Source organism: Syngnathus leptorhynchus, chromosome 14, assembly GCF_054491065.1.
Source record: "Syngnathus leptorhynchus isolate UIUO chromosome 14, UIUO_Slep, whole genome shotgun sequence".
NCBI classification, from domain to species: domain Eukaryota; kingdom Metazoa; phylum Chordata; class Actinopteri; order Syngnathiformes; family Syngnathidae; genus Syngnathus; species Syngnathus leptorhynchus.
This window is the reverse complement of record NC_141208.1, coordinates 9,629,074-9,651,892: the sequence shown is the minus strand read 5'-3', so window position 1 is coordinate 9,651,892 and position 22,819 is coordinate 9,629,074. Positions and strand designations below refer to the sequence as shown.

Here is a 22,819-nt window from a genome sequence, read left to right as displayed (position 1 = left end):
CAGTTAGTCTGACAGGCGTGTCGACGGAGCATCCCGTTTATCTGCGCCCCCTCCCTTTCCTCCTTCCTCTCTCGCCGTCACTAATTCTCGTTTAAATTGACACTCACAGCCAGACTCCCACCCTCCATCCACTCCATCCGGCCATCATTTCCCCGGGCCCAGTGCGGTCGGGAGGGAAGGCTGCAAGCGGACCTAACGCGCGGACAGACAAAAATATAAACGGCTGCTGATTTTCGCCATCGAGGTAAACAATTCGTTTATGGTGTTTTCGCGACATCCATTTCATGAGGTTTTGGTAGTAGGATGGCGACGAGTTTGTGGATGGAGGCCCGGTGTCGATGTGACGACTTCGATGGTTTGCTGCGTCATAGCATCCAAAACCATCTGTGCGCAAATATGTGCCATCTGCAAATCAGTTGTTGACTTTGAATGTTTGATTGTAAACGCCAGCCAAACGCGGTCGTACTGACGCAGTGTCCACATCGGACGATTCGGCTTGTGTTTACGCAGCCTGTTGTTTTTGAGGTGCGGCAAGATGGAGGAGGCAAGATAGAACGAGTATCCAGCTCGCAGCCCGCACCAAGAAGGATAATGCTGAAAATGTCGTCTCACTCTCCTCTTCTCAGACAACGTGCTGAATAGAATTACAATACAAATGATGGATTTACACATCGTAATTTAATTGGTTGCGCTCCCAGGTTTTTTTAATCAATCCTGACAAACGCAATCATGGTTTGAAAAAATAATGTTTACGATCAACTAGGAATTGTGAATTTGATGAATTCTCATATTTCCAGACCCAGTTAAAGTTAATGATTATCTAAAAATGTAATCATTCCCCAACTACCCTTGTTTAAGTGTTTACATCTGTTCCATTGGCCCCACAACCAATTTGTCATTTGCACAACTAACCTGAAGAATGTTCTTTGGCGCTTGTCCTAAAATGTTGATAATTAGATTATCCAGAATGAAGGCCTTGACATTGCATCCCAAATTCAAAGGTCTTAAAATACAACTGTGACAAAAGGATTTTCGCTTTGTGATCTCTGAGAAGAATTTGAAATGATTCATTTTTTGAAGAAAATACATTAAAAAATTAAAGTTTTCTTTCAGGAGTGGCTTTGTTGTTTAAGTGTTGCTTAAATGGTGTTATTTTGGAAGAATTGCTTTCTTGCCATGTTAAATCAGGGGTCAGGAACCTTTTTGGCAGACAGAGCCATGCATGCCCATTTTTTACAAATAATTTCTCGTGAGGGCCATACCACTCAAAATAAAATGAAAGGCTAGATACAATAAAACACATGTATTTTAATTAAGACCAACGATTTTTTGAGTGTTCTAATGTATTCTTTTTAATAACGTCACCAAAAGAGCCATATTGGCTTGCAAGCCATAGGTTCTCGATGCCTGCGTTAAATTGATATTGCTAATTCAAACGATTGACGAAAGAAAAATAATGATTGCAGTCCTGTTTCTACCTGTGCAGGTGTCCTGTGTGCGTGTGTTTAGCCACACAGCTTTTCAGCGCCACTGCCCACTCCCACAGCCAGCAGTAACATGGCTGGGGCGTCGGTAAAAGTGGCAGTGAGGGTCCGGCCCTTCAACTCCAGGGAGATGGGCAAGGACAGCAAATGCATCATTCAGATGACAGGAAACACCACAAGTGAGTCACCACTGAGATGTTGCATTATCTTGGTCACCCACTGAAAAATGTCTAGCCACGCCCCTGCCTGATATTACAGACACATTCAAATCAATTTAGGTGGACACAAAAGAGCAAAACGTTTCAAAGACCCAACTTAAACAGGAAGTCTGCCATTTTGCATTTGGAGCAGCCATTTTGCACTTGAGAAGAGAACGTGGGGTGGCACACATGCACTATGCTGGCATCTTCTAATGTCGGCAAAGAGACAAAAGCTTCAGTCAGGACAGTGAGCATCGAAGCTCCTTTCTGTCCTCAGCAACGCAGCAGGGACTCATAAGGCCGCCTTGTTCTAGTTTGGCCCCACGGTTGGCTGTCACTGCAGGGATGGGGTGAGGGGGGCAGCGTTGTAGCTGTTGTTGAATGAGCCGGTTTCAGCCAGAGAAGTTCACATTTGTCTCTTTGGGTCAGGACAGTGCAGAAGCATCAACAACAGTCGGGAGAGCCCTTTATAGATTTATGATGAATAACAGGAAAAAAGCACGGCACAGTACCGACATGTATTCAGTTGTTAATATTTGGATAGATCCCGCAATAGTTTAACAAAGTGTGCCACTCTGAGTCAAATAACGAAAGCCAAAGGAAATGATGTTCATTTGATTATTGCTCGATTGCAGCCATCCTGAACCCCAAACAGCCCAAAGAGAACAAATGCTTCAACTTTGACTACTCGTACTGGTCTCACACCACGGTCAGTGGAAACAAACCGATGCCCGCTCGCCACGTGAGCGACATCTTCCCTGATTGAAAAGGCATATTTTGTCTGTGTGAGCAGCCCGAGGACAGCAACTATGCGTCCCAGATGCAAGTGTACAAGGACATTGGCGAGGAGATGCTGCTCCACGCCTTCGAAGGCTACAATGTTTGCATCTTTGCATATGGCCAGACGGGAGCGGGCAAGAGCTACACCATGATGGGACGGCAGGAGACAGACCAGCAAGGCATCATACCGCTGGTACGCAAAAGCTTCTTTGGAGGAAGTGGCGCGCGCTGCTCTTCCATAAATAACAACACTTCTTTTTTTACTCCTAGCTCTGCGAGGACCTTTTTACCAAGATCAGCGACAGCAATAATGACAACAGCATGTCATACTCTGTGGAGGTAAGTTGACAAATTCAATTATTTTCCTGGGTACTTTTATTTTTTAACTTGGGCTGTTTGTTTCAGGTGAGCTACATGGAAATCTACTGCGAGCGCGTGCGTGACTTGCTGAACCCTAAAAACAAAGGCAACCTGCGAGTAAGAGAGCACCCGCTGATGGGGCCCTACGTGGAAGATTTGTCCAAGTTGGCCGTCACCTCTTACAATGACATCCAGGACCTGATGGACTCTGGAAACAAGGCCAGGTAGCGTTAAAGCGGTCCGTCTCAAATTGGGCCCACGAGGGGGGGTAGGGGCGGGGGGGCAGTGTGACTGTGAAGGACAATTCTTTTTATACGATGAATCAATCCTTTGTTTCAAGAACCGTCGCTGCAACAAACATGAATGAGACCAGCAGCCGCTCGCACGCCGTCTTCAACATCATCTTCACTCAGAAGAAACACGACTCCGACAGTGACAACACATCAGAAAAGGTACTCGAGGCAGCCTCAGTTCTTGTCACTGTTTTATTGTTCAAATTTCTCATTGCCGGCGGTCACAGGTCAGCAAAATCAGCCTGGTGGACTTGGCCGGGAGCGAGCGGGCCGACTCTACCGGCGCAAAAGGAACCAGACTGAAGGTAGAGTGCCGCGTCATTGAGTTCAACATGCCAGTTTCCTCAAAAACTTGCTGATCTTTTGCGGGCTTTAGGAAGGCGCCAACATCAACAAATCGCTGACCACGCTGGGCAAAGTTATCTCTGCTTTAGCAGAGCAGGTATATTCCTTCTCCAGCACAATACATGTGACGTCAATCTTTCTATTAACTGGCGCTATCTCTTCCCTCCATTTTGACAGGACTCGGCCCCAAACAAGGTTAGTCCTTCAAATCACGGATGGCCCAGTAGTTACTACATTTTGTCCAACTAAATACCAACTTTGAAATTGTGCAGAACAAGAAGAAGAAGAAGGTGGAAAGTTTCATTCCATACAGAGATTCAGTCCTGACATGGCTACTGAGGGAGAACTTGGGTTTGCGCATCCATCTTCAAAACATTTCAATTGTTTTATTTTGGGGCGGGTAAGATCGTTTTTGTGCTTTTAGGTGGAAACTCTCGCACCGCCATGGTGGCTGCTCTCAGTCCTGCTGATATCAACTACGACGAAACGCTCAGTACACTCCGGTGAGATGATGTCTTCAAATCATGTCAATAGTTCCACAACACTTGTCTCAGAGATTTGTGCTCTTACTTGTTTTAACACCTGAGAGTTCTTCATATCAAATTTTGGACCGTGTTGCCCATGTGTCAAATTTTTTTTTTCTTTTTTCTCTTTCAGGTACGCCGACCGCGCAAAGCAGATCCGCTGCAACGCCGTCATCAACGAGGACCCGAACAACCGTCTGGTGCGCGAGTTGAAAGAGGAGGTGGCTCGCCTCAAAGATCTGCTCTACTCTCAGGGCCTGGGCGATATCATCGAGAGTGAGTGGCACATGGCACGCAAATACACACGGCTAGTTACAGACGCAGGAGTGACGAAGGATTGACAATCAAAGAATGCTATGAGCTGCTCTCTAAAAAGTTGACGTTTTGTTTCTTTTGAACTGTTAATGACGTATTTTTTGAAGAAAAACTCGAATCCAGCTTGTGGTCATTTCTGTCCATTTGCCATGGCTTGGATTTATTCGAGCTTTCTCTTCTTTTCTATTCCTCCCTACTCCCCCTCCTCCCTCGTGACTCTGCTTGTCCCGTCCCTCCTGATGTCGCCGATTGTCCTTTCCCACCTTCCGTTCGTTGGTCTGTCCATCTCTTTCTGACAGACCTGTGCGATTACAAGAACTTTGCGAATGATCGCCAGGCTGTCAATCAAAGGGGTGATCTCTCCACAGTGACCAACGCCATGACGGGCATGAGCCCCTCGCCCTCGCTGTCGGCCATGTCCAGTCGCGCCCCCTCCATCAGCAACCTCCACGATCGCATCTTCAGCCCGGCCAGCGAGGAGGCCATCGAGAGGCTCAAGGTTAGGCCGGACAAAGGCCCAAAAGGCCACTGTTTTTTTGTACTTAATGCTTTGTGTTGCAAGCCAAAATTTCTCTTGAGATTTACCAAGCGCAATATTCTCTAGTTTCCTGATTCATTTGTGTTCCCCGACAGGAAACGGAGAAAATCATTGCGGAGCTCAACGAAACTTGGGAAGAGAAACTACGGCGCACCGAGGCCATTCGCATGGAGAGGTTGCTCTGGTTCTTCACTTTGTGCTTGATTGACGACACATGGCTTGGCACAAAGCTGGAAAAAAAAAGACAGTTCATGTCCTCACAGTGTGCGTTGCGTGTGTTTCTGCAGAGAGGCCCTGCTGGCCGAGATGGGCGTTGCCATGAGAGAAGATGGAGGCACTGTTGGCGTTTTCTCCCCCAAAAAGGTCCTCCAAATTCTCCTTAGCTACTCACTCAGTCCAAATCTAAATGTTTTGCTTTTTACTTCAGACGCCGCATCTGGTCAACCTAAACGAGGACCCGCTGATGTCCGAATGTCTCCTTTACTACATAAAAGACGGCATCACAAAGTAAGTCGCTTACTTTTGATTTGGCCATTGTGTCCCTCTTGCACGGGTTCATTCACGTCACGTGTCTTCCGCCTGGTTAGGGTCGGTCGCGAGGATGCCAAGGCGCGGCAGGACATCGTACTCAGCGGCCATTTCATCAGAGATGAACACTGCACCTTTAGTAGCACCACAGGCCCGCAGGGAGAAGGTGGCTGCATTTATTCACATGCTCAAATGTCAAGGCTGGATTCTCATTGGGCCGCATTTTGGCCCATCGGCTTTTTTATCCAATTTATAATTCAGTTCTAATTCTAATTCTTTCAACAGGTTGCGTGATTCTGGAGCCATGCGAGGATGCAGAGACCTATGTGAATGGAAAGCGAGTCACGTCGCCCACGGTGCTGCGCTCAGGTAGCGCTGCAAAAAACAAAAAAAATAGATATTTGAGGAAATGTTGACTTGGAAAATGTGCCCAATTCAGGCAACCGTATCATCATGGGCAAGAGTCACGTGTTCCGCTTCAACGATCCCGAGCAGGCCCGGCTGGAGCGCGAGAGGACGCCGTGCGCCGAGACGCCGGTAGAGCCCGTCGACTGGGCCTTTGCTCAGAGGGAGCTGCTGGACAAGCAAGGCATCGACATGAAGCAGGAGATGGAGCAGAGGTGCCAAAGAGCGCCTTGCAATATTTTGTCAACAATACAACAACAACATTTTTTGCAGGCTTCAGGAGCTTGAGGACCAGTATCGCAAAGAAAGAGAAGAAGCCAGTATCTTGCTTGAGCAACAGAGGCTGGTAAGCACAAGCTTGAAAAAACAGCAACAACATGTCATGAGCACACTTTTTTTTTTCCTCTTTCCAGGACTACGAAAGTAAGTTGGAGGCTCTCCAGAAGCAGGTGGACTCCCGGTACCTGGAATCGCCTGAAGAAGAAGAGGAACCAGAGGAAGAAGGTGAAGTTAGCATCAAGCGAGAAATGATTCAATTCTACTCGTAATGTCTTGTTTTTGGTTCCCTCTGCAGTGCCGTGGACCAAGCGTGAGACGGAGCTGGCTCTGTGGGCTTTCCGCAAGTGGCGCTTCTACCAGTTCACCTCGCTGCGGGATCTGCTTTGGGGCAACGCTATCTTCCTCAAGGAGGCCAACGCCATAAGTGTGGAGCTGAAGAAGAAGGTGGACAATCCTCAGCTCAAACCATAATGCGTGCCACATGGACCAATGCAAACTATGTGGACATCCTCTTCAGGTTCAGTTCCAGTTTGTCCTTCTGACGGACACGCTGTACTCCCCGCTGCCGCCCGACCTGCTGCCCCACAGCGAGACCAAGGAGAGGGAAAGGCAACCCTTCCCGCGCACCATCGTGGCCGTTGAGGTACAGGACCAAAAGAATGGAGCCACGCATTACTGGACCCTGGACAAGCTCAGGTACTTTGCTTTTGGCCTTTACTGGCAATGCAGTTCCAAGACAGTTTGGCCTCGGCGGAGGTCTCCTCACAGCTCTGACTCGTAGGCAAAGACTGGACCTGATGAGAGAAATGTACGATCGGGCCGCAGAGCTCCCGAGCAGCGCCGTGGAAGACTGCGACCACGCCCTCACCGGCGGCGACCCCTTCTACGACCGCTTCCCGTGGTTCCGTCTGGTTGGCCGGTGAGTCGCAAGCTGTCCTCTATTCCAGGGGTCCCCAACCCCCGGTCCATGGACCGGTTCCGGTCTGTGGGTCACTTGTTACCGGGCCGCCAAGCGGCACAGGAAAATAAATAAATAAATAAATAAATAATATATACAATATATATATATATATATATATATATATATATATATATATATATATATATATATATTATTTTTTTTTTCACATTTTTTTTTAATCGACGTTCAATTCATTCTGGTCAAGATGCTTGTCCCGGTCACGTGACGTTTTCCCAATCAAGCCCGCAAAGCTAGCAAAAATGAGTAAGAATTTCTTTTGAAAAATATAAAAAATTGGCAATTCCTTCCCAATTACATCCCTCGCTGTGTCTCTTGACACAAGACGCTCGTCTCGGTCCCGTGACGTCAACCCAGTCGAGCCTGCGAGGGAAGCAAAAATGAGTTGTTTGGAAAGCTTCTATGGAAAAGGAAAAAAGCCCAATGAGGAGACTGAAAAAGAGGCTACCACTTCTAAGAAAAGGAAAGTTGCATTTAAAAGAACATTTCTGGAGTCCTACTTAAAATATGGATTTATCGCCACAGGTGACTGACGCGCCAAGCCCACTCTGCATAATAGGTGGCGACAGGCTATCTAACGAGGCAATGAAGCCTTCAAAACTGCTTCGGCACATGGGGACCAAGCATCCTGTATTAAAAGAAAAACCTTAACCACTTCGGGTGTTATTGCTTCTGATTACGCCTAGAAGGGACCGGCACGTTTCTGAGAAACATGCTCGGTGCTCCCAATAATTCGACGTAATGGTTAGTTTTATTTTTATGTGGTTTATATTTGGTTTTATATGCCAGTCGTATCGTTTTATTTCATCGTATTTATGTATTCATTCTAAATTTATTATTTATTTATATAAATTTATTATTTATTTATATAAAGGCCGGTCCGCAAAAGTATTTCTGACGCGTAACCGGTCCGTGGCGCAAAAAAGATTGGGGACCACTGCTCTATTCGCTTTTGATTTCTGGGCTCTAAGAGTTGACTCCGGCACCTGGTTCTCAGGGCGTTTGTGTACCTGAGCAACCTGCTATATCCTGTTCCGTTGGTCCATCGAGTGGCCATCGTCAGCGAGAAGGGCGAAGTGAAGGGCTTCCTCAGAGTGGCTGTGCAGGCCATTTCAGGTCAGAAGTCGAAAGAGGGTGGGGTTATTGAAAATGTGGGAAAAAGCGACTAAATTTAACCTCAAGTGTTGTCTTGTCTCCAGCGGATGAAGAAGCTCCAGATTATGGTTCCGGTGTGAGGCAGTCTGGCACGGCCAAGATCTCCTTCGAAGATAAACAGTTTGAAAAGGTGACCTGCTTTCATTTGGCTTCCTGGTTCCAAGAAAAAAAAATGCATGAAAAGGGCACAAGCCATTCTGAATTGATTGTGTTGATGCTTTTTCTTTCTGTCTTCAGTTCCAGACTGAGTCCTGTCCACCAGTAGGTCTTTCCCACTCCAACACGTCCCAGGAGGAACTCCGCATTGTGGAAGGAGAAGGACAAAACGCTGAGGTGGGCATATCTGCAGACGAAGTCAACAACAACACGTGTGAAGGTGAGGACGAGCGCTTTGCTGCACGTTATCTGAGTTATGATCTCAGTTATGATTATTTATTTATTTATTTCGTCTGTAGCTACCCCAGAGCCTCCACCCAGTCCCTTGAAGAGCTCAGGACTGGCTCTGGACCTTCCTCTGGATCTCTCGCTGGAGAAGGCTTTGGCTCACCTGAAGATAGGGAGCTCCTTCACCTTCAGAGTCACCGTCTTGCAGGCCTCCAGCATCTCGGCCGAGTACGCCGACATCTTCTGCCAGTTCAAGTGAGTTGACTGTGCTCACGCTAATGATGAAACCGAAGCGGAGTTGTCTGGCAGGATGAACGAAACCTCGCTTGTGTTTTCCAGCTTCATCCACCGCCACGACGAAGCCTTTTCCACCGAGCCGCTGAAGAACACTGGCAGGGGGCCGCCGCTTGGCTTTTACCATGTGCAAAATGTAAGAAGTGGATGGTTGTACTAAGTTCATTTTGTTTCACTTGTCAATCACTTTTTTGGTTCTTTTATCACAAACAATTTATTTTAGGTTGCATTACCTGACATGTTTCGGCGTGTACTTCCGCCTTCATCAGAATGTCACTGGTGTGGTTGTGACGCGTCTTTATCAGCTGATGGATCAGCTGATAAAGACGCGTCACAACCACACCAGTGTGTCACTCTGATGAAGGCGGGAGTACACGCCGAAACATGTCAGGCAATGCAACCTAAAATAGATTGTTTGTGATAAAAGAACCAAAAAAGTGATAGGTAAGAAGTGGATGTTGCAATGTCGCCTCCGCAGTATCAGACCCGTGGTGATCTTCTCCCCTTAGATCTCCGTGGAGGTGACCAAGTCGTTCGTGGAGTACATCAAGAGCCAGCCAATCGTCTTTGAAGTGTTTGGTCACTATCAGAAGCAGCCTTTCCCACCCCTCTGCAAGGATCTCATCAGGTCAGCATGGACAGTCGCCATCTTTAAGACACCTGAAAGGTTTCCTCATGGGAGCTTTCTGTGCCTTTCAGTCCACTGAGACCTTCCAGAAGGCACTTTCCCAGAGTGATGCCTTTGTCCAAACCAGGTGAGCTGCGTTTCATCCTCTCACATCATAATCAGCCGGTGATCACTGGGTGCAAAAGCCAAAATGTTTCCAAGTCCAAACAAATATATCAATGCCTGATAAGCAATTGATTTTGCCAAGGTTTCCCTGTGACCCTGAGTCGCTTAATTGCTCTCCAATGGACAAGGATGACTGTAGAAGTTGTGTAAAGTGTTAATAATTCATCAGATCAGCCGAGTATCACGATAGTGGAGGTGCTTGACTTGAGCGAGCGAGCAAATAATCCATGTACAGCACTCATGTCCAAAGTCCGGCCCGCGGGCCAATTGCGGCCCGTGGTCAAATTTCATCAGGCCCGCAGCCTCTGTGATAAAATCTTTAGTATGTGGCCCGCCGCCATTGTTGACCAGCGCTTTAATACACACGTACCAAAGCTATTTTATATTTATGCCGCAGAAATGTAATCTCGCGCGACCCGGCGTGATTTCACAGCGAGAACATGACTCCAGCTGTCCTGCTATGCGGAGCATGCGCAAGTCAAATGCGGAAATAAACCCGTTGTAAAAAGGGTACGCGCGAACCGGCTGCGTGAACCCTGTGTGAAATGTTCATGATGCGAAAATAATTTTAAACTCATACATACAGTTCATACAGTTTGTTCAATGTTATCGTATTTTATGTATTACTTATAACTCCTGTTTAAAATGTTCATGAGGCGAAAATAATTTTAAACTCATGTAAATTTAAGGTATTTCATACAGTTTGTTCAATGTTATCGGACTCTTCAGATATGAATGAAAGGCAGAATTTGTGTTTTTAGAGTTGTTCACATCTGCCTGAGTGGCTTATATTTGGTTATTTTGTCATTTAAAAAATAAAGACAATTGGGAGAATGAAATTTGTTTTATAACAGTGTTTATTTGGATGAAATTGTAGTTAAAAAAATGTCCGAAAAAACTACTGGCCCCCGGGCCCCTTCACTTTATCAAATCTGGCCCTCCTTGCAAAAAGTTTGGACACCCCTGATGTACAGTGTATGAAATGCATCAAAAGAGCTGACAGTATCAGCTACCCCTAACCAGTCAAAACTCGACTTTGCGCCGTAAAAGACTCAAGAAGCTTTGTATTATCATATTGCTTGACTAATCAGCAAGAAATGGCTCTCCACTTCGTCCGTATCTGTTAACTAATGATTGGCAACCGTTGTACATGTTACCACCAGGAACGATCAGGTGTACTGTGGGAAATGATCCAGTCTTACATAATTTCTTCAAAAAATTAGAAAATTTATTTTTTTATTCATCTGTGTGTGCCAGCGATGTATTGGGTTACATTTCAGGTTGTGTGTCTCTTGTGTCGCAGTGCCAGCCACCAAGCTCAGCACCCTGACCCGCTCGGCCGCCGGACCGTGTCACTCCAAACATGACCTCATGGTCTTCTTTGAGATCTGTGAACTGGAAGCCAGTGGAGAGTGAGTTTCAACTCTGTCAGATCCAACCGTGTGCTGAGATTTCAGATTTGTCTTCACATATTTGCTATGCAAATCATTTGAATAATCAAATCATTGTGGATTCCAAAAGAAGCCTGGCTGCCTGCACCAAAGTCAGGCTACTCTACCACAACACCATCACGGCTTTGCAAACATGTTCATTTGAATTTTATATATTTTATATTTTATGTTTAAATTTTTATATTTTACGGCATATATTCATCAACTGTTGTTTGTCTTCTAGTTACATCCCAGCTGTCGTCGACCACCGAGGCGGGATGCCCTGCCATGGCACCTACCTCCTACATCAGGTCTGAACACAGTCATATTAATATCAAATATATATATGTAACATTTGTTACTCACAGCAACATTTGCTATTTTCATTTTCCTCAAATGTAAATCTGTCACCTTGATGTCGACATGGAACGCGAAGAGCTTTTGACAAGCTCATGAAAATGAGCATCGCCATAAGCACTTGTTTTAAACAATCAAAAAAAAAAATCTATTGAGAATTTGGCTCAAGTGTGTGTATGCTCCACCATCATCAAGTTGTTGCTTCTCACCGACTCCGCAGGGTATCCAGAGGAGAATCACAGTCACCATCGCTCATGAAAATGAGAACGACATTGAATGGAAAGAGGTGAAAGAGCTGGTGATTGGTGAGTATACCCAAAAATGTCATCTCAGGGATTTGGAGTGAACCCATGGGAATGTATTTGCTATTTTTTCCAAACCAGGTCGCATCCGAAACACCCCGGAGGCTGACGAGACCATCGTAGACCCCAACATCCTCTCGCTGAACATCCTCTCTTCTGGATATTTCTGGCCAAAACATGACGACAAGTATGCATCTCTTCAACTTGCTTTTGCACACCGCAAAAACAAAGCGTTTGTTCACAGTGCTTCACATCTCGTAGCGCCTCATTTGAGCACAGCGTATCTCCTCTACCTCCTCTTTTGACTTCTAATCAACGCATCTACCATTTGCTTTGCATGACTCTAATTTTCTTTTTCCCTACCGGCAGCGTCTCCTTGGGAGTTGATCATAGGTATTTCTTTATGGGCCCGACCGATGGCTTCCACCATTTCGTCCTTCAAAAGCATTGAGGCTTCCGCCTAACACGTTTCTCTGATGCCAGGACCTTCTACCGCTTTGAGGCAGCGTGGGACAGCTCCATGCACAACTCCCTGCTCCTGAATCGAGTTACGCCTTACGGAGAGAAGATCTATATCACCCTCTCGGCCTACCTGGAGGTCGGTCACAGACGGACAAACAGACGGACGGATTGGAATTGACTTGTGTCTCCTTTAAACAGATGGAGAACTGTACTCAGCCGACAGTCATCACCAAAGATTTCTGCATGGTGTTCTACTCCCGCGACACCAAACTTCCCGCGTCCCGTTCCATCCGAAACCTCTTCAGCACTGGCTGCCTCAGGCCTTTGGAGAGGTGGGAAATCATCCCACTTATCCCACTTGAGTGGATTGTTCACTGGCTTATACTGTGTCACCGGTCTGCTTCAGTAACCGCGTCACCGGAGTCTACGAGGTAACACTCTGCTACGTGGCCGATAACGGCAGTCCAGGTGAGAGCTTGTGGCAGTCAATTGTCTTTGGATTCTTATTTGAACACATTCTTTTTTTTTTGTCTTCAGGAATGCAGCGACGTCGCAGGCGAGTGCTGGACACGTCGGTGGCGTACGTCCGAGGGGAGGAGAACCTGGCTGGGTGGAGACCTCGCAGTGACAGCCTCATTTTGGACCACCAGTGGGAGCTGGAGAAGCTCAGCTTACTTCAGGAGGCGAGTGAAGCGGGGCACACACAAAGGCCCCATTGTCTAATTCGTTGCCATTGGTTGTCATGGTAACGGAAGCTGCTAAAATGTAGCTTTGAATCCCCAATGAAGTGATAAGGAACCAGGGAATTTTCATCCCTCCCATTCAAAATGAATACCAAATATTAAAGGATAAGAAAACAATTCTTACCATGCTCCTCAGGTGGAAAAGACCCGGCATTACCTGCTGCTGAGGGAGAAGCTGGAGGCCACCCTGCTAGCCGGCCAGGATGCTCTCTCCAAGTGCGGCGGCGACATCAGCGACTTGGCCAAGAGTCCCGTCCTTGACAGGAGTCCTCTCGGCAGCCCGGCACTGGACAGCCCCAACCAGCGGCAGAGGGAGCTGGCTGCCAAGGTGATGCAAGCCTCGGCAACTCGCAACAGCTTGCCCCTCCCTCTTCTGTGGACGTTTAACACCAGCTTTTTGTTTTCTTGCCAGTGTCTGCGTCTGCTGATGCACACCTTCAACAGGGACTACAGCCAGGTGAGCAGCAGTGCCAGTGAGAGCAAGGTGAGCCCCTGCCCAAAGCCTGTAATCCGACCCTCGGAAACCTTTAGCCACCAAGCCCTGCTCTCCACTACTTACCTTTTCATCACATATTCTTTCACTATTTTTTGAAGGCATCTCCTAATACCTCTTTTTTTCCCCTCACCTTGTCACCACCACGCTCAGGTCTAGAGGATAACACAGTTTTATTTTCTTGAGAGCTTTTTCCCATTTCTTTACTTTTATTAGGAAATGAATATGATTTTCAATCTTTTTTGGATGGAAGTAAAATTGTGCTCCAAATGACTTTCTCAAGCATCCAAGAAAAAACATCACATGACGTTTATGAACATTCTCGAGTGATACTAATCACTTTTCACCTCCAGCCTGTCCTCCAGAATAACACATCTTCCATTTAATGACTCCTTGAAAAAAATCTGTAGGGACGCGCTTGTCTTCCTGCTAACCTTTCATGTTGCTCCTGCATGGCCATTTTAACACCGCTCAAGGGGCTCTTAGACCAGCCAGACAGTGCTGAGCTGCAAATTGACCAATCCTTGAATGGCGGTGCGCGCCGCACGTGCCTTCCTCTACATGCGTGTCCGTGTGTCTCCAAAGCTCTCTGAGATATCGGCGTCCATCATGAGGGAGGCGTCCGTGTCCACGCTCAGCACGCTCACACCATCCTCCACCTGCCCTTCGCTGATTGAGGGCCACTTTGACATCAGGTGCGTGTTGCAACTGCATCCATTTGAAGCTTTATTTCAACGCAACTGACTGTCAAAGAGCTGTGTTAATTTGGCGCCACCTGGTGGCATCTCGCTGCAATTGAGGTATGTTGTCATTTGTGCGGTAGACACGCAGAGCCTGGTTCTGGAGCATCCAGCCCTGATCTGGACCCATTCAGCCCGATAGACAGAAAGAAAGCGCTCAAAGGCTGCAGCTTTGTTCCCGACATTCAGGAGATTCGAGTCAGGTTGGTATCGTCCCGTTGAGCCACGCCGCCATTCCAAACGCGTAGGCTCATATTCGTTGCGGTTGTGCACAGCCCCATCGTGTCCAAGAAGGGCTACCTCCACTTTCTGGAGCCACACGCCAGTGGCTGGGTCAAACGCTACGTGGTGGTGCGCCGGCCTTACGTATACCTGTACCGCAGCGAGAGGGACGCCGTGGAGCGAGCTGTCATCAACTTGTCGTCAGCCAATGTGGAATACAGTGAAGACAAGCAAACCTTGCTGCGGGTACGAGCCCATAGCCTCTCGAGCGACTCCTTACCAAACGAGCGCCACCAGTCACCTGGGTTCCTTTTCTCCCGTGTGCAGACGCCAAACACGTTTGCCGTGTGCACCGAGCATCGTGGGATCCTGCTTCAAGCCAACAATGACAAAGAGATGCACGACTGGCTTTATGCCTTCAATCCTCTCTTGGCGGGTACCATCAGGTGAGTGTCGGCAGCAGTTACATCCAATAGAACGGAAAGTTCTCGTGGCGCAACGACCATCAAAATGAGCGGCGGCCAGACTTCTGCCGTCAAATATTGATTCTTGCCGCAGGTCCAAACTGTCCAGAAGAAAGTCGGTCCAATCGGCGCCGGCGGCCCAGAGGATGTGAGATGAGACTCTTCACGGGCGTCCTTGAAATTGATAAACCACCGACTCTGGTATCTTACAGTCACTGGAAATTCCCTTTGAAAAATCTCCCCAACATGCCATCGCATGTCGACGGCGCCCAATCACATACGTGTAGCTAGCCCTTCCTTTGTTGTTAGCAAGATGGCTAATATGTCGGTTTTTTTTTTTTTGTACACAGTGCCACCCGGTGGGAGGGGCGGGGTCCTCTGCATGACGATACCGCTAGCTTGCGTATTCGATCCTATTATACACTATTCTCTTCGAAGGCGTGACAGTACAACAATACATGAAATACGAGTTCAAGTGTCACGTAGCTAGTGAAAGCGTGTAGTACTCGTACGAGTCGCCTGTCACTACTTGTACGAGCAGCGTGCAACAGTGCATTTGCCTCACTAGTAGCATGTAGTTGGCCGACTAGCATGCTAAAGTTGTCTGCACAAATATAGCCTGACAAAAAAGTCGTTCAACTCGTGCGCTGAATTATCTTACTTGCTTTCCGGGTCAGGTTAGGTTACATGAAAATCAAGACCAAATGTAAAGGTCAACTATAATTTTCTATTACGCCACAGAAAGAAAATCACACAAGATAACACCCTGGCCTTTAAAAGAGGGGGGAAAAGAATGATCAGGCCTTGTGCATATTATCACAAAGTAATGTTGTGTATTGTTGTATTATGTTTGAATAATTTGTGATGGAACTAGCGACCAATTTTGTTGCACGGCACTTTATCGTTCTTGTTAAGTCGTTGCTTTACCAAAGCTTTTTTTGTGTATGTGTGCATAGTTTGCGCTTGTTTTACCAAACTTTATCGTGTCAAAAAGAGTTGAATTTAAAGTTACATAATTATCCTGTGCTGTAGAATTTAGGAGAAACTAGCGTAGATAAACTAGATCCAACTTGTAGATTGAGTTTTAATTGTAGGAGACATAGACCTCATTACCTTCCCTCGTTGAGTATAGCATTAAAATGACAACATTTGGAAAGATTTTCTTTTGGGGGCGGGGCAAGAGGAACATTGTTTTTTCTGTATTGCATCGTGCGACCCGGTACAGAATTCCTCTTTTTTATTCAGCGTTGCAGATTCCTGCAAAATTTTGAACGATTTTGCAGAGGTAAGGTCCACACAAAATTTAGTGACTCCCCCTTTCTCAAACAAATACTGTTATTTTTGGACTATAAGTTGCTCCGGAGTATAAGTCGCAGCAGCCATAAAATGCACAATAAAGTGAAAAAAAACATATATAAGTCGCACCGGAGTGTAAGTTGCACTTTTGGGGCAAATTTATTTGTCAAAATCCAACACCAAAAACAGACATGAACCAGCAACAACAGGCTAAACGATACGGTATGCTAACGTGACATATACACAAACGAGGAGCTGAGAACGGGCCTGATGTAACATACAGAGTTATTCAAGTAAGTATTACATAAATAACACGTTTATCAAACCATCTGTGTCACTCCAATTCATTAAATCCATCGATCGTGCTTTATGTAAACAATGCCGCGTATGCGCCGCATATGCTCACGTCGGACCCGTTGTATTTAATTAAATCCATCGATCAAATTCCTCGTTCTATATGTCAACAACGCCGCGCGTGCGCTGCAGAGATCTAGTATATAACTATATTGTAGCGTTAACAAAGTACCAGGAAAGACGTGGGTTTATATAACAACAATATTATCAAACCATCTGTGTCACTCCAAATCATCAAATCCATCAATCAAATTCCTCCTCCTTTATGTCAACAACGCCGCGCACGCGCGGCACACATATCTAGTATATAACTATATTGGAGCGTTAACAAAGTACCAGGAAAGACGTGGGTTTATATAACAACAATATTATCAAACCATCTGTGTCACTCCAAATCATTAAATCCATCGAACAAATTCCTCTCCTTTATGTCAACAACACAGCATGCGCGCTGCACAGATCTAGTATATAACTATATTGTAGCGTTAACAAAGTACCAGGAAAGCCGTGGGTTTGGCAAACGGCTCTTTATTTAACAAAACAAGAGTTCAACGAGCCAATAACTACTGAACTTCCAGCCACGGAGGTGGAAGAGAGCTCCATAGAATAGCACCGGGCGTGCGTAAAAGCCATGTCCGAGCCCCATCCACCATCCCCGGACAGCCACCCGGCCGAGCACCGGCCCCGGACTTCCATCCACGGAGGTGAAAGAGAGCTCCCGTCGAGAAGGACCGGGCGTGCGTAAAAGCCATAATAGTTTTTCAAACCTTCACTACAAATCATTAAATCCTTCAAACTCTTCGTCCTCCGTGTCACTTACAAACAAAGCCGCTAATGATGCCGTTAGTACGTGGGGCCCTTCGTCAGCTTAGTGATCCCGTGATCAAATCCTTTGTCCTTTATGTAAACAACCGCCGCGCGGCACGGGTGACGTCACTTGCAGTTCAAATGACAGTAATCCCTTGCTACATCGCGGTTCGTTTATCGCGGTTTCACTACATCGGGGATTTTTGAATTTTGAAAATTTGTGAAAAAAATCACATATAAGTCGCTCCTGAGTATAAGTCGCCCACCCCAACCAAACTATGACAAAACCCGCGACTTATAGTCCGAAAATTACGGTAGTTTTCATTATTTGCTCGATGAAATCAATGAGCATCCTCATATGCCCATCCCTAGAAGTAGATGAGCAAAGTTACTTTGTTTGTAGCAGCTCAACAATCATTTCCAGTGTAATGAAGTGAAATTGGACCGTTTCCCGGGGCAAATTGTTGGGAACGGCCACACTGAGATGACCCCCTCCCCCCAAAACAGAATGACATTTTGAAAAAGGAAAGGTTTGTCAGACTCGATCTGCCAACCATTGGCTCTTTTGTCTGGCACGCTGCAGGCCGGCCAACCTGTTTAGTCGTGTGGCAGCCCGAAATGACAACACAAATGTAATTTCTGCACGGTTTGGTTCACCTCAGTCGAAAACGTCGGTCAGAGGGAATTTAGATGACCTTCGATGCGCTTCAATTTTATTTATTCAAGTAGAATCACGCACATGTACATGAAACCACACTGCAGGTCAAAGTGCCCAGTTCTAATTTTTATTTGTTTCTACGTTACAAGTAACATGTGACTTAACGATATTAAGTATAATATATACACTATTAAAGGTGACGTAGTGTCAAATGAACTTGACTTACACACAGATGAGTTAAAAACAGTTTCAAAGTCATTTGAGTATCCCAAGAAAACAAAATGAGGATTTATGACCTTTTTGTAGATTCATTTTGTGACGTTATTCAGGGCCTCTATAGTGTATCCATTTGTGTGCACTGTGCGCTTCGCTTTGTGTCGGCCTGCTTCTTTCCGGTCGAAGTCAAGCATGCGGGTCCGTATGTAGTCCCCACTCCCCTCCTCTTTCTCCTACTGCCTCTAAAAAATCTGCTGTAAACTGAAGTCACCATTCCCCAATCTTTGTTATGGATCCTCCCTTCTGCCTCTGTCTTGTATATAGTACAGTAAAAGATGAGTTGTGGTGTGTGAGGGTCTCTTCCGAGCTCTTTTATGTCCACCACTGAGAATGGAAATATTCCTAACCAGACATGCAGGGTGATCATCGATCGTTTTTTGCACTTTTGCCCACATCTTCAACTCACTTTTATCTTCTCTGTTCTTCTCGTGACTTGTCAAGAGATGAAAAAAAACGTAATCAGAATAAATGAGTGTTCAAATGTGAACGGATGCTCACATTGTCGTGTTGTTTGGTTGAGACACGTTTCAACTGACTTCCTTAAGACTGTTTTTTGTTTTTGCTGGTGCTCCAACTCGGCGGGCAGTGAGAAGATCCACAACCACTTTGAAGATCCCCGCATATGTCGTCCATCCATTTGCTCTTTACCTCCGCACGCAGCCGGGTCACCCTAGCCGTCTGTGCTTTTTAATTATGGACAGGCACCCGACCCCCCCCCCCCAACCGAGTTTTAGGTCCAGGAGATTCTTCAGTCCTTTCCAGCTTCTGGATTTCCTGTTGGAGTCATCACATTTTGTTTTCAACTTTACGGTGAGTGCGCTTTGGATCATTGTGGTGAGAAGTTGAGCTTCAAATGACACTTCTTCAGGATCCTAAAGTGCAAATGAAATAAAAAATGTCATCTTTTTGTATTTTACCATTCGGTACAGTGGAGTCAATTTGGGAAAGCACAAATTCCTACGCACCACCTGTTTATGTCTGAATTGTGTCATTAAACGCATTCAATGTTCACCAGCAAATTATTAATTATTTATATATTTTAATTCATTATATGTTTCATATATGAATTACATATGTAATTAATGTCTTTTTTTTATCTAATCGTGATTAAAAATTTTCAAGGGTAAATTCAAAACCTTGGCGAGGAGGTTGTTCCTCCCAAATTCATTGCCATCATAAATGTAATTTAAAAAAAAAAAAAAAATCTTAAATTGCATGGCCATACATTAAGTGGGAAAAAATGTGTGAAGGGAATGATTGTGTTAGGTGTGTGCCGTTTCGCAGTGCTGACTGGTGTCGGGTGATCTCTGGCCAGCTTCCACTTGAGCGCAATATCGCATCTCGGCTCACTCTCACAAGCTTTCTCCTGCATGCCCAGCGGCTTCACGTTTCACCGCCATTCTTCTTTACATTGCGCGTGTGCGTGTGTGTGTGTGTGTGTGTGTGTGTGTGTGTGTGTGTGTGTGTGTGTGTGTGTGTGCTATAGAAGGGCTTGATTACCTCTTGCGTATTCAGAGATGCACCATGTGAGGTCCAAGCCTCACTCCCTTTCTCTGCTTTTTCTTTTTCAGGTTGGTCAAACTGCTGCTGCTCCGGAATCAACATGGAGAATAGCAAGGTGCTCACTTCCGCTGTTCAAATGTTGTCGGCAGAGGAGAGCAAAGTTTTAGATCACACATTGTAAATGATCGATGTTGGTCTGATGATGACTCGGGAAAAACGCCGATGCATTTAAAGGACACTTGATGCAATTCTGTCACAACTTCAAACAGTTGCTTCTCAAAATGGCCTAAATGGTGATCAATTATGCTTTGCTACGCGCTGTCGACAGCCGGTCAAGGAGGTGTTCCCGCTGCCTCGACTCCCAGAAATGGCCTCGATCTCGTCTCCAAACGTTCCCGAAAGACAAATGACAGGATCCATGCAGTACATCCACACAGCCTCCTCAGGTAATTGCAGTTTGTTGTTCATCACAATGCACAGGTGCTGGACAACAGGCGAGCGACACCCTGGACTGGTTGCCAGTCAAGCACAAATTGTTTTTCCAGATAAAAGCGGGATTGCTTCAACAACATAAAAAAATAAAGAAATCAACCTTGCCGTTCCAATATTTGTGTCTGTATGTGACCTGTAATTGCCCGGTGACCAATCCAGGGTGTGCTGGGGATGGGCTCCGGCATCTCGACCAGCCGTAAAGGAAGACAAACACTTTACAAAGTTGGTACATTTTTAAATTTTTATTTGGTAGGTCAGTTTGCAAAAAAAACGGTGAGCATGACAAAAAGATGTGAGTTGTTGTGATTGGTCCTCAGTGATGACATCATTCAACCAGCTGCAGCCTCCAGAGCCGGATCTCACTCTGATGGCCCACGTCAAGTCCATCAAGTCATTGAGGCGGGCTGGCCTTACCGCAGCCATTTTTACTGGACAAACGGTGAGCTATACTGTTTGTGTGGCTCCGTGTTGTACGCAGGCCCTGAAAATGACAAATTCCAACCGGCAGGTCACCACGGAGACCAGCTCAATCGACTCCCTGCAGAAACTTGAGGGCCAGCAGGTGCTGCCGGAGGAACCCCTCACGGATGCCATCTTGGCTGACACGGAGGCTCTGGTGCCCACTCACGACGAGGACGGCCGCCCCATCGCCGAGTGGAAACGTCAGGTGATGGTGACATGGATGCAAATGCAACTGCGGGAGGAGGACCACCTGAGCAAACGGGTATGATTGGCTTCAAGTTGGACTCTAACCTTTCCTCCACGCAAAGTCAACCTTGAATTTCCGTGGCATCCATCTGTTATTGTTTGCTACCCTCTCACAGGACCTGACGAGGCCTGCACACGGCTGGAAGTTCTCCCAGATCCACAATGCTCTTCTTGGGCCCTTTGGTGAGCTTCTAACCGAAGACGACTTGCTGTATCTGCAACAGCAGATTGAGGTCCTGTGCCTCCAGAAGCGTCAGCGGGCCTACGAGCTGGAGCTGACCAGGTTGATGGAGGAACTCAGGTCTGTGTTACCGGACCAGATTGTGAACATCTCTTGGAACAAGGAGGCTCTGCGGCAGCTGGGCCAACAGGGAAGCCCAGCGCTGCCGCTCTGGTGCGGCCGCATCTCCGAGATAATCAGGACTGTGTCGGTGATGGTGGCCAATCTGACCCAGACCACGGCGGAGGCCGGCATGAAGGGACCGCGGGGTTCAAGGGACGGTCTGGAAGTAGACCTGGTCAAGAAAATGCTGCCGGGACCAAACGGACATCAGTCCATTTCAGGTCGTCACTTGGACAACAACAGGGAACGAGCAGAGAAGGAGATCCGTCAGTCCGGAGTGTCGGTCAAAAACCTGCGAGCTAACTTTGAAGGGCAGATTGGCGCCACATATCCCTTTATGGTTCCAGTTAGCCGGGCCTTGAAGGACAAGTTGGTAGGGATGAACGAGCCAAAAGGTGACGTGACATTGAGCAGCGATTCACCTGTGAGAGAGACCACAAGTCTCAGGAAAGAGCGCATAGTCGTGCTGTTCCTCAGCTACTGGAAAAAGTCAGCTGCGGCCATCTCCATCCGGGCGGCCGTGCAGAATGCCGAATGGGCAGGAGGCCAGCAGGAAAGCCCCTCCCTCTTTCGCTTATGCCAAAAGCGAAGCGCGGTGGACAGGATGTTGACTTCCTGGAAGAAGAAACTCCAGGTGCGTGCTGCTCAAACGTCCCCTGTGACCTCGTCCCAAAGTCGAGTTCCCGTCTTTTCTCCGGAACAATTCTTGTCCGAAACGGCGGCGAGCCACGATGGCTTGACCTTGGATCTCTTCATGCTGGGCTACGTCAACATTTTGGAGCAGGAGTTGTCGCCGCTTGAGAGGAAGATGAGACATCTGCTCTGCTTCGAAGTCTTTGACCATCTGGGGACTTTCCCCTGGGAGATCGTGCGGGAGTTCCACAAGGTGGTTCTGGAGGAAATCCGAGCCGGAAGGCGACATTGGAGCGACGGCTTCGATGACATCAAACGACGATTCTTCGGCCGCTCGGAGTCAAACGCCCGACTCGTACCGCCGGTTGTAGTTCAGAGTACTTTGCCGGATGAGGGCACGAACTTGTCCTGTTTCGACAACCAAGATATTTGTCAATATATTGATCGCAGCTTTGCTTTCTGGAAGGAGAAGGAGGCAGAGATCTTTGATTTTGAACATTAGCCACACTCCAAAAGCCGGTCAAGCGGAGTTACTTGACATGAGCGGGAAAGTCACTTGGACAGAAGTGTTTACATAGATTTTTTGCGCCAGGTGCTCTCGCGGTTCACAGCTGAGTGCCGCAGGTTTGAATCTCCACACCCACACCCAGTGGATGAGTTGGAGTATTCCATGAAGCTAACTTGAATTAAAAAGAATCTACTGAAAGTGCACTGCCATCCTTTCCCTTTCCTCAATCCGTCCTTCCTTCCTTCCTTCCTTCCTTCCTTCCTTTCTTTCTTTCTTTCTTTCTTTCTTTCTTTCTTTCTTTCTTTCTTTCTTTCTTTCTTTCTTTCTTTCTTTCTTTCTTTCTTTCTTTCTTTCTTTCTTTCCTTCCTTCTT

The 22,819-nt window shown here is 46.7% G+C and overlaps 2 protein-coding genes across 3 annotated transcripts; both read left to right on the top strand.

The window, feature by feature from the left end:
* The first annotated feature begins 108 nt into the window (after positions 1–108).
* kif1ab (kinesin family member 1Ab) lies at positions 109–17,024 on the top strand. Its single transcript, XM_085930072.1, has 48 exons — positions 109–244; positions 1,487–1,663; positions 2,320–2,393; positions 2,478–2,657; positions 2,735–2,803; positions 2,870–3,048; positions 3,165–3,276; positions 3,345–3,422; positions 3,494–3,559; positions 3,640–3,657; positions 3,735–3,813; positions 3,887–3,965; positions 4,120–4,262; positions 4,601–4,800; positions 4,935–5,014; positions 5,127–5,202; positions 5,267–5,346; positions 5,427–5,533; positions 5,653–5,736; positions 5,807–5,987; positions 6,046–6,118; positions 6,186–6,276; positions 6,347–6,495; positions 6,569–6,747; positions 6,833–6,970; positions 8,028–8,146; positions 8,230–8,315; positions 8,423–8,561; positions 8,641–8,824; positions 8,909–8,999; positions 9,373–9,491; positions 9,563–9,618; positions 10,960–11,068; positions 11,331–11,397; positions 11,664–11,748; positions 11,827–11,932; positions 12,115–12,138; positions 12,229–12,343; positions 12,406–12,539; positions 12,614–12,675; positions 12,745–12,890; positions 13,087–13,278; positions 13,363–13,434; positions 14,029–14,138; positions 14,267–14,386; positions 14,459–14,651; positions 14,733–14,851; positions 14,964–17,024. The coding sequence occupies exons 2-48, from the start codon at positions 1,558–1,560 to the stop codon at positions 15,019–15,021; spliced, it is 5,127 nt and encodes a 1,708-aa protein (XP_085786198.1). The 5' UTR covers positions 109–244; positions 1,487–1,557; the 3' UTR covers positions 15,022–17,024.
* Positions 17,025–19,863: 2,839 nt separating this feature from the next.
* On the top strand, positions 19,864–22,714 carry LOC147046543 (espin-like protein). Of its 2 annotated transcripts, XM_085930635.1 has the most exons (5): positions 19,864–19,878; positions 20,092–20,209; positions 20,573–20,694; positions 20,764–20,979; positions 21,080–22,714. In XM_085930635.1, the coding sequence occupies exons 1-5, from the start codon at positions 19,864–19,866 to the stop codon at positions 22,439–22,441; spliced, it is 1,833 nt and encodes a 610-aa protein (XP_085786761.1). In that variant the 3' UTR covers positions 22,442–22,714. The 2 variants fall into 2 exon arrangements, with proteins under 2 accessions (XP_085786761.1, XP_085786762.1); XM_085930636.1 differs by lacking the exon at positions 19,864–19,878 and having other exon boundaries at positions 20,086–20,209; positions 20,800–20,979.
* Positions 22,715–22,819: the final 105 nt, after the last annotated feature.

Coding starts and splice junctions, on each gene's coding strand:
- kif1ab (XM_085930072.1), top strand. CDS start 1,558: ATGGCTGGGGCGTCGGTAAAAGTGGCAGTGAGGGTCCGGCCCTTCAAC. Junction 5,988..6,045: donor AAGCAGGAGATGGAGCAGAG/GTGCCAAAGAGC, acceptor CATTTTTTGCAG/GCTTCAGGAGCTTGAGGACC. Junction 11,933..12,114: donor TGGCCAAAACATGACGACAA/GTATGCATCTCT, acceptor CCCTACCGGCAG/CGTCTCCTTGGGAGTTGATC.
- LOC147046543 (XM_085930635.1), top strand. Junction 20,210..20,572: donor CATCCACACAGCCTCCTCAG/GTAATTGCAGTT, acceptor ATTGGTCCTCAG/TGATGACATCATTCAACCAG. Junction 20,980..21,079: donor AGGACCACCTGAGCAAACGG/GTATGATTGGCT, acceptor ACCCTCTCACAG/GACCTGACGAGGCCTGCACA.